This window comes from Blennius ocellaris (genome assembly GCF_963422515.1).
Source record: "Blennius ocellaris genome assembly, chromosome: 16".
In the NCBI taxonomy this organism is placed as follows: domain Eukaryota; kingdom Metazoa; phylum Chordata; class Actinopteri; order Blenniiformes; family Blenniidae; genus Blennius; species Blennius ocellaris.
The window spans coordinates 16,767,106-16,778,074 of NC_137665.1; the positions used below are offsets into that span (position 1 = coordinate 16,767,106).

A 10,969-nucleotide genomic window follows, 5' to 3' on the forward strand; every position below is an offset into this window, starting at 1 on the left:
TTAGCAGTTCTTTAACCACATCCATCCATTGTTTGAGGCGAGGAGGTTCCAGGTTGTACCAGTGTTTGGTAATCACCTTCTCAGTAAGCAGTAGGGTTTTTCTACCCACATGTAGGAATCTGTCACTTAGTTTGATAAGTCATAGTCAGGATCAGGATCCGTCCTCACCTCCTGTCTGGTCACAGCCCAGCGGCGACCCCACCAAGTCTACTTCAAATCTCCATGTTTTCCAAGAAATGGAAACTTTCCCAGAGCTCCTTTTGTTTGGTGCGTTCTCTGTGCCGGGCGGTGAGGTTGCCGTGACAGCGCTCAGCTTGCTCAGCACGAAGTTTGGGGGCATCGTTGCTCTATTGGACACATCGCAGTGTGGTGTTTTGTCCACAAAATTGAAATCAGAAGGACGGATGCTTGACAATACCTGGGCGTGGCCACTGGGCTCTGAGTGCTCAATGTAAAATGTGTCCCACATGGACAGTGATGTCTCACAACCCACCTTCGGCTTTACCTCGGGGACGTTCCTCCTCCAAAAGTTCCTGGAACACGGAGATCGACAGCGATTGGCTGCGACTTATGATCTTCTGCTTCCCTAAAACTGGTCGACGAGCGATTTTCAGTTGGTTCCCATTCCTCAAGCAAGAGAGACACGCAACTTTATATTCAGAGGAAGTGAGAAGAAAAAGTTCTACATTGGAAAAAAAGAAGCGTGTGTGTGCGTGTGTGCGTGTGTGTGTGTGTGTGTGTGTGTGCGTATTGATGTTTTAGAAGGACATTTGGTCACACACCACACAACTACACAGACGTTTTGCATTAGCAGGACCCGGCCTCCGTGTGTGTGTGTGTGTGTGTGTGGGGGGGGGGGGGGGGGGGGGGGGTTCATCCAATCAGAGGGTTCCATAGAGCCCCCTCCTGCCACTCTCACCAGTACTCACACACACACACACACACACACACACACACACACACACACACACACACACACACACACACACACACACACACACACACACACACAGAGTACAGGCAAAGGGGCTAATTCAGTCCCTGGCACTCATGTTACTGCCTCCTTTTAGTGCAGGAGGGAGAGACGGGGGAGAGATGGGGACTGTGGGCGGAGAGCAGCCTGGAGAAGGAGGGGGAAGGCGGAAGGCAGAACCGGGGACGGCTGGGGCTCTGAGAAGGGGGCGGGGAACAGAGCGCTGGTCTCTTGCTGTAGTGTTGAAAGTAGGACTGGGAGTTTGACTCTGTGAGCACATGACAACAAAGGCTCAGAGAGAAAGAGAGGGACAGAGAGAGAGAGAGAGAGAGAGAGAGAGAGAGAGAGAGAGAGAGAGAGAGAGAGAGAGAGAGAGAGAGAGAGAGAGAGAGAGAGAATGAAGAAGATGGTCGGATCAAAGAGACCCGAGACGGAGTGAAGCGAGATGTGGAGCGGCGAGACGGCGGCTTCCACCTCAGCAGAGCCCCTGTAGCTCAAAGGTGGAGGTGCAAGGCAGAGGGAAGACTTGCCTGGACAGGAAGACAAGCTGTGTCTGGGGAGGCCTTACACTCACGTCCATAGAGAGGGGAGGAAGAGGAGCGGGAGGAGGAGGAAGACTGGGTCAAGTAAACACAAGATTGGCAAGAGGCAAAAGAATTCACACTCCTTCAATGGGTGCGAGGGCCTGTCAGGGGAAGAGGTTCTTGGATGAGGAGGAGGTGGAGGAGGAGGTGGTGGTGGTGGGGGCAGAAGAAAGCAGACACCAGATAATGAGTCAGTGTTCACAAGAGGAGACTAGAAAGGCATGAGGCTATACATCCTGAAGCTGCTCTTCTCCCTGGTGGTCACCATCTTCTTTCTGGGGAGTCTGCTGACCACTCTCATCTGGTACATGTCTGACAGCCAGTAAGTGTGTCACCACACCCACACCCACACACACACACACACACACACACACACACACACACACACACACACACACACACACACACACACACACACACACACACACACACACACCTGAGAGTTCACACCTGAGCCTGTTTGACGTGTTTTATATCGATCAGTAACTTGAGAAAATGTTTATTCAATGAGGACGATGTAAGACGGTCAAATTAACTCATGATGCTGCCGTTACAAGTTTAGTTGGGTTTTATTTTTTTTGGGGGGGGTGAAATAAATCTAAAGTAGAAAAAGTCTTTAAATAAAAACCTTTTGTCAGACAAAGTGAAACATGAGAGGATGTTCAAACTGACACGCGTAGCGGCATCATACCTGTGTGACGGCAGCTCATACATATTAAGACCTCGGTGGGATGTTTTATTTTTTGAGTCACTTCAAAGAAGGAAGTGGAACAGACAACTGGCACCACAGACACAGACACGAGGTGCCTGCAGACACATGGTTAAAGTTTTCACCCTTGTTATTAATTCATGCCCTCTGTTCAACCTGCAAAGTCTACAAACACACTGGTGTTTTCACAGTGCCGATGGAAGAGAATGAATTACTTCAAACACACGAATGCTTTGCTTTTAAACCTTTGAATGTGTTTTTCTGTACCGAATGTACAAAATTTCACGACATAGATTATAATATTCTGCACATTGTGTTTAAAGACCTTTTACCCATCAATGTTCTCAATAAATGAGCAAAAGGAGAAAATAACTTCAGCCGAAAAGGAACAGAATTCTTAAAAGGAACTAAATGTACGACCGAAGTTGCATTTCAGTAAAAAGGTCCAGCTGTGAAAAAATCTAGACAAGGATTGAAAAGTTCCTGAAACACATGGTAGATTCAAAAAAGCTATTGAATCAAGGTTATTATTGAAATACAAAGAAATGATGGAGAAGAATCAAAGTGTTTAGTTTTTTTTTTGATAAATATAACTCTGATATAAACAAGAGTGGCTACGTAGACTGCTCGCACTTCATTGTCACTTTGATTGATTGATATTTGCTGTTTGCTTTTGAATTAATTTAGATAAAGGGGAAGGTAATATAAATACATTTTGTTCTGCTCCCATTCATTCATAAACTTTTGTTCTATATTGTATTGAATTGTTGTGTTTGTTGTTTATTTGTTTTACAATGAATGAAATAAATTAAATATACATATGTCTCGATTCATTTACAGAACTGATTTTGTCATATAAATGTAATATTTTTTAATAAAATGGAATGTCTGCTATCATGAAGGTAATTCATATTCTGAATAGTTAGTTAAAAGAGTGCTTTGGACTTTTGCAGGCAATTCACACAAAACAAAAACAGTAATGCGTCACTAAAGTTCCTTTTCCTTATAATTTTTGAAGTTGAAGTTTTAAAATGGTTTGATATTGTTTAGGTTTATGGAACAAAATAACTTTTACTAATGATTTAGACCAAGTGAAGTAATGTGCGAGCTCCAGTCTGATGTGCTGAACACCCAAACCATGGTTTTTCTTGTGGATTGATAGATCCGCCCAAATGAACCAAGGAAACTGTGTGTTTATCAGCGGACAGTTTATTTAACCAACCAGTTATTAATGTGACCTGTTGTCTCCTCAGCGTGGAGGCTCATCGGCAGCCTCCTCACAAGAAAAACGCCCCAGCGTCTTCAGAGCAGTGTAAAAACTGCAGGTGAGTAACAAAGACGGCCTTCACAACAAACCTCACTCCCTTATCAAACGTAATCCTGTGAATTATACACCTCACTGATCAATGTGCTATTAAAACAGGGAAATTGTCGCCGACGTAGTGAAACGTTACGCTGAACCCTGGAAGAAGCAGGAGGGAAATTACCTGAAGTTCAGGTGAGGACAATGAGGTTTTTTTTTTTTTTTTTTAATGGACTCTTTAAACAAATGGTTAAAGTAGAACATTTATTTCCAGGTTGACAGTCTAATTTGCAAATGGCGGCGGTGTGATCTGTGTTGAGTCCAAACAGTAACAAAATCTTACAGTTTCATAAACTATAAACTTTTTTTTTTTTTTAAATCTAAACCAAACCTACTGTACATGTTAACTTTATAAGCTGTTTTGCTCTCATTTCAAGAGTTAAATGTTTTAAAAGTGTGTTGAATGGAGGAGTCGGTGGAGTAAAAACAACTCTGTTGCCAGAAAAGTTTGGTAGAATTCTGATTCAACCCAACAAGGGAGTTTTTGTGTTGTCGGAAACAAGAAAAGCACCCAGATAAAATCCTGGCAGGTAAAAGGACAAACTCCCCACACAGAGGCCCACCGCTGGCATTTGAAGCCTCCTATGAGGCTGCAGCGCTAAACACCTCCTCCTCAAAGACAGTATTTGCTTTCAGTTGAACTCAAAAGTCAAAACTCAAACCAGATATATGTCGATGTGGCCTGTTTTTTGGTTCTTTTTTTTTAAATATTATATTGGCTATATAAGATATCCCATAAATCAATATACATGGATGGTGTCAGCAATTCAAAACCGAGTCAACCAGGTTTCAGCCCACAAAGTTTTCATTTATTTATTTGTTTATTCTTTTAAGTGTTTAAAAGATCAAACAAAACCTCACTCATAGTTAGCAGTCAAAGTGAGTCGAGTCTCACCATGAGCTGTGGCAGGTTCCCAGGCTTTAAATAAAATCCAAGTTGGGTTTTGTTTGCTTTGTCTATTGGGTGAAAGAAGAAGAGCGATAGACATGGAAAGAGAAGTAGGGCAGAGGAACTGGCAGTCACGCTCTAAATATAACATGTCATCACTTCGCCTGAGTTATAGTAAAACAAATGGAAACGCCAACAAAACCTTTGAAGATCGTCGTCTTTTCCGGAGAAGTTGAGAAGATTTGCTTAATGTAACACGCAAACAGCACACGGTCCTGTTAAGCGCCGGCATTCAACCCGTCTTTGTGTTTCCATCCAGCGCTCTGCTGAGCAGCAGGTGCCACGGGGCTGAAAAGGCCGTCGTCACCCAGAACAACACTCCGCTGGGGTCACAGATTGTTTACAACGGGGAGGCAAAGAAGACCATTGAAGTGACGCCGAACCTGCTCAGCACCTTTCCAAAGGTACGACGTCTTTCATTCCTCGAGCTTCGCTCTCTTGTCTTGAAAGAAGAGCCACGATCGTGGCGAGAGAACTACGATCGTGGTTTATTTTAGTAAAGGGGTCACGACAAGGTAGGGTGGAGACGTCCGGACCGGAACCACACTGCTGCTCAGAAACGCTGAGTGAGGAAACAGAGTGAAACACCACAGATCTCTTTTTAAAATCACTCTGTTTGCGATATCGGCAGACCGGATATATTAGTCCTGAGAGTTCTGGAGAGTTCTGGAGAACCTCCTGGATGGTGAGAAAGAGATTAAAAACACTTCATGTTTGTGGTGCAGACCCGAACACCACCTGACAAGGGAGAAATCACGTGAGAGACTGTACCCAGGGTAGTCCTGCGATGTGTTTACTCTACTGCATCTGAGCTACACCCCCCCCCATGCACGAAACTTTACAGTTGTGACCAAGTCATTGCCACACTGATAAGGCGACACTGACAGATGTTGATCAGCAGGATGGAGGCAAACTTCAGAGAGTTCAAAGTGCTTGTCAACCAAAAGCAAGTGAATCAGCTTGCAGATGTAACACCTGCTGAAAAACACTTCAATGTCTGATACTCCTTCTGTCAAAACGTTGTCTAAATAGAGAGTTCTGTGATCAAATTCGTAATTGGCCGAAAATAACATCTAATCACGTCACAAAAAAAATTCATCCAATTCGAACTGAAGAGTTTCAAAAGTGCACGGAGAAATCCTCACGCAAATGTGTGAGGATTTCAAAGAATTCAAGGCAAAATGTACAATGAACATGTGTTTCTGATGGAACTTATGAATGTGAGGGTCTGTCTGTCTGTCTGTCTGTGTTCAGCAAGTCTCCGTCTTACTCTGTGTTCACTTCCTGTTTTGTTGCGTAATCCTCCGTCTGTCACTTGCCGTGTACCGACTTCTGCTGCCTCATTAAACGCAGAACATAATGTTGTCTGCCTTGATTGTTTAATAAAACCTGCAAACACCAGTTCGTTGTGCGAGTCGGCCGTTGGGTTGTCCTCGGACCCTGACAGTGAAACTTTAAACCATCACGTCTATTTCAGTGTGCAGTGATAAATATATTTGTGCATTCACGTACAAGTTACATCAAGTATTTGTCATCTTTTTGTGTGTATTCATTCTTCTCAATAAAGATTTGGCACCATATATTACCAGCTCATAAAAACTACAACTTCACTGATAGGTTCTGTTGTTAGCTGTTTACCCTCCACTTCTTTTAAAATCATTTCTTTTAATTACACTTGATTGTAATTTTTATTGGTGGCTTGTTGCTGCATCTCTCAATTATTTGCCGACTTGCCGTTCAGTGTTTGTCATCTGAGGAGCCAGTTTGAAGGCGTCTGTGACGTACGGTGGCACACGTCTGGACAGGAATGCAGCTCGTTTGATATTTTCCCAAAAGAGCTTGTCTGAACATGCAAGCATCTTTAAACGTATTCTAAATATAATTACGTATCAAACATGACTCGTTTCCCACAACAAGCCAGTTGAAGCAAGGACTGGGTTTGAACGCTCAAAAACACACGAGCTTTAAATAAGGATTTCGAGTGATTTTTCATTTATTACGTTTGTTAGAAACAGAAGTCTATAAAAAAGGACTTTAAAAAAAAAGAAAAGTTTTCATTTCAAAATGTATTTATTTATTTTTTCTAAAAAAAACAACTCAGCCCTCCAGTGTTAACTTAACATTCGTACCAATTCTGAGAAATGAACGTGTTGATCATCTAAACTTTGTATTTTTCTTTGGCCCGTCATGTTCGCCTGTCAAAGCCAGCTTATCAGTGTGAACAAGACTCTGTTGTTGCTGATTGATGTGGTTCGATAAACATCAAATAAATGAATGAATGCATAACCCCTGTGGTGTGACTGATATGTATTTGGTCAAAATGTTCCTTACCCAGACTGAGGTCTCTGGATTTATTTTCATTTTGTGTCTCACGAATTGTTGTAATCATTTAGCATTTTTACATCTAATAAAGATCTGTTGGTTTGCTTTCTGTGAGTTTGTGCCTTTAAATGCACATGAAACAGCAGGAGAATGAGGTTTGACTCAAAGGGTTGTTAAATGTGAAGCATGAAGTTTTGGATTTGGAAGGGTAGTTCATATTTGATGTCGAGGACACCAGTAAAATGTAGCGTCATACTGTCCTGAGTATGGATTTTGAGTTCCTCCAATGATTAAAGAAAATAAAAAAGCTTGACGATAAGAATCATCTGATTAAAAGAAGAATTGTGTGTCATCGTCACATGGTCACAATTTGAAGCTCAGGAGATTTGATGTAAAAATGTTGTTATTGATTCCAGGAGCATCCTTTCTCCAACAAGAAATGGGACACTTGCTCCGTGGTGGGGAACGGCGGGATCCTGATCAATAGCAGATGTGGACAACAAATCGATTCGGCTCAGTTTGTGATCAGGTGAGAGACTAAGCGGCTGCGGAGGGCGATCAGCGGAATTCTTCGACTGTCCGTGGGAAGTTGACGCGGGGAATTGGTGGTTGCACTTCTCTGCTCATTCAGGTGCAACCTCCCGCCTCTGGAAAGCAAACTGGAGAAAGACGTGGGCAAGAAGACGGACCTGGTGACGGCCAACCCGAGCATCCTCATCGAGAAGTGGGTCGAAGAGAGAACATCAGTCAGTCAGGAATACACTTTCAGTCTCGTTTCTTCACATCAGCAGTGGGGTTTTTGTTTGTTTGTTGTTGTTGCAGGTTTCACGCTCTGAACAACCACCGTCGTCCTTTCGTGGAGAGTCTACGCCGCTTCGGAGACTCCATGCTGCTCCTGCCAACCTTCTCCTTCCGCTACAACACCCCCGTGTGTCTGCGGGCCGTCTACGCCGTCGAAGACTTCGACAGCCCCATTCGACCCGTCGCGTTCAACCCCAGGTACCTGCAGGATCTGTACGTCTACTGGCGCTCGCAGGGCCTGAAGGAGGCCCGGCTCAGCACCGGCTTCATGATGGTCAGCCTGGCCCTGGAACTGTGCGACAGCGTGGATCTGTACGGATTCTGGCCTTTCGGTGTCCACCCCCATGACCTGCGGCCCCTGACGAACCACTACTACGACAACAAGCCGCCCCGGAAGAGGTTTCACTCCATGCCAGCCGAGTTCGACCGCCTGCTGAAGCTGCACAGCGAGGGCGTCCTCAGGATCCACCTGGGAGACTGTGAGGCAGGGAGGGACGAGTCCCCATTAACAAACTCCTCAGTGCCTCGCTAGCGCCACCTTTCAGCAGCCGAGACATCCGCACTGTGATTTTGCGAACGCCTTTTAGAGTATATCTATTTATTCACGGCGAGTTTTTCAGCTGGGATCTGGAAAGTGTTCACCCGGTGCCTTCTTGAGGACACGTCAGGATCTCCATCGCAGTGCCTTCTGTTCGCCAATTTCAACCACCGTGCCGAAGTGCCAAACGTGAGTGGGGATTTTTTTCTCCCTGGGGATTTTTCTTTTTTCTTTTTCTGAGGTCCTCCGACTTCCTCCCATGATCCGAAGACGTGTGGCCCTGAAGCGAATCATGTGTGAACTGGTAGTTCAAGGTGTTTTCTGATTCCCATGTTGTGTTGTGCCCCTGTGAACCAACTGTGGGTGAAAACAGGTTCATCAAATGTATGAATAGCATCATGAAATACCTGTTGTATTTCAATAGCGCTCATATATCAGCACCAAGTCAGCCATTGTGCCTTTTCAAACTAAAATCTCTTCTTTGTTGGTAAAAAAAAAAAAATCGGCAACCATTTCTGAACAGTGAAATCAATCTTTTTAGTGATTCTTAGTGACTCAAAGTTGTAAATCAAAGCAGATAAAGAAGTTTGTCCTTGAATACCTCCATGGGAGAACGTTTTCCCTCATTTCCTGAAGTCGTTTCTTTGAAAGGATGACGCCCTCTGATGGCCACAGATTTAACAGCAGAGCAATGCAACCTGTCAGACAGGTTGGTTTCCTTCTCTTGAAACAGAAGTAAATACGAGGAAAAACGTTGCTTACCGTGTAAGAGTTTATTTAGACTCGATAACTAGACACAAGATAGAAGTGTAACTTGTATGGCTGATATTTGTGATAGAAGTATTGTCTACATTTCTACAAGAAACCATCAAGACAAGGTTGGATTTTTTTTGTCATTAAATTCTTCCTGAAAGGAACAGACTAAGACTGTTTCAGTAACTGTGTCAAATTTGATTGTTTTTCATTAATAAAATGAGTAGTTGCGATTGTAAGAAACCCTGTTTTTAATTGATGTTTTATTGCCTAGAAATGTGGAAATAAGAAGCGATGTTCAAATACTAATCTTAAACAGCTAAATCTGAAGAATTGTTTTGTGGAAATGTCCTTTTCAAGCTGTTATTTCATAACAAATATGAGAAACTTTGCATTGATAGCAATAAAAAGGTACCTTACAAGCAGTGTAAATGATTTTTCATTCAGTATCTTTGAAACTCTGGTTTTGAGTGGCTGTTTTAGCTGGTTGTGTCTCTCAGACCTGGCAACCCTGGCAACATCATTTCTAATCTGCACACGAAATGCTATATTATTGCTAAATTACCTTTCATAAGATTTCACCTATTGATTCATTTGTCCAGCGAGACATGAAAAAAAAAATCTATTATATTCTTTTTTTTCTATCATTTATTTTTTTGTCATCTTAGTTAGATTGTTTTAGGCATTATAAAGCATGTTGAGTAACATCTTAGAAGCCTTAGAAGGAATTTTCTATCCATCCGTGCTCAGAATATATTAAACAATTATAAGGCATCTTAAACTTTGATGGCAAATGTCCTCTATTGTAAAACTTCAGTTGTAACATAGGTCAAATTTAACAATGAGTGCTGTGACTCATTATTACAAGATATAAACGTGGCAGGGAAATACAAGAACTTGACTGGTGCAAAGTGAAAGAGTAGCTCATTAAAAACTGCTTTTTCTAAAGAGATATGTTTTTAGTCAGCAGAACTGTAGAGGGATAATTTAGGATTCTGTCGGCTCCAGTCTAACACATGACCTACATGGAATGTAGCATGATTTAGAATGTTTTCAGATACATTTGAGTTTCTTAAAATGTTAAATAACAGGAATAGGTACAGAAAGTAATTACACATACTATAAATGTCATTCAAAATCGTCATGTCATTGTGTGTTATATAGGATTTCTTCAAGCTTTACATTTACACCCTGGAGGGGTAAAGTTTGGATTAATATTCAGAAACTTGCCGGAAACTGTACAAACAAAAGAACGTTCAATTGAAAGTTTTAAATTCGTTTTGAAACAAGTGTTTTTTTTTGTAATAATCAATATTTGAAGTAATTCTTAGTTTCAAAGTGGTTGATGATGCCTGCACTACTGTGACAAGAAGGATTGTCTTTTACAAGCGTTTGCAGGGTTCTGTTTTTCAACTGAGACCACGTTTACACATAACTGGGGGGTTTTTTTTCTTCCAAAAAAAACAGATATTTCCTGTCGAGGTTTACAAAAAAAACCTTAATTTACACGACTCTCGTACACACCAGGTTCAGAGCTACTATGAGCATGCCAAACCTGCAGGGGGCAGTGTAATGAAAAGCATAAAGCCTTGTTTATGTGTAAATGCAAGGCCCAAAACAGAGAAATATCACAGTTTTTGTAAAATACCCGGGTACATGTAAACGTGGCGCGACACACACTAAATGATGCAATCCTCACACACTTCTCTCAAAACGCTCCGTCCTTCCTGTTCCAGAAGCATTTGCAGTCCCAGTTTGTGCAAAGATCTGTGAATAATCCCTCAATTTGAAGCAGCTGCACCGATTATGCTTCTTCTCTGCCACCTGCAGGATTCAGTGTTCAGCAGGTTCACCGACTGATGACATCCTTCATCTGGGGTTCAGGAAATGAGCAACATTCTAAGTGTTTTGAGAGAGATATTTTATTCCTCATTCAACTTCCTCAATGTTAAAAATAGGCACCATTAAGCTCGCACT

General features: G+C 42.4%; 1 protein-coding gene across 1 annotated transcript; it reads left to right on the forward strand.

Moving 5' to 3' along the window:
- Nucleotides 1-1,696: 1,696 nt before the first annotated feature.
- Nucleotides 1,697-9,397, forward strand: st8sia6 (ST8 alpha-N-acetyl-neuraminide alpha-2,8-sialyltransferase 6). Its single transcript, XM_080510870.1, has 7 exons — nucleotides 1,697-1,879; nucleotides 3,520-3,591; nucleotides 3,690-3,764; nucleotides 4,838-4,982; nucleotides 7,317-7,429; nucleotides 7,532-7,624; nucleotides 7,723-9,397. Exons 1-7 carry the CDS (start codon nucleotides 1,779-1,781, stop codon nucleotides 8,231-8,233), a joined length of 1,110 nt encoding a protein of 369 aa, XP_080366996.1. The 5' UTR covers nucleotides 1,697-1,778; the 3' UTR covers nucleotides 8,234-9,397.
- Nucleotides 9,398-10,969: the final 1,572 nt, after the last annotated feature.

Bases quoted from the DNA above. Each gene is read 5' to 3' on its own strand.
- st8sia6 (XM_080510870.1), top strand. From the start codon at position 1,779: ATGAGGCTATACATCCTGAAGCTGCTCTTCTCCCTGGTGGTCACCATC. The intron at 4,983-7,316 runs GTACGACGTCTT...TATTGATTCCAG, and splicing joins TGCTCAGCACCTTTCCAAAG to GAGCATCCTTTCTCCAACAA. The intron at 7,430-7,531 runs GTGAGAGACTAA...CTGCTCATTCAG, and splicing joins TCGGCTCAGTTTGTGATCAG to GTGCAACCTCCCGCCTCTGG.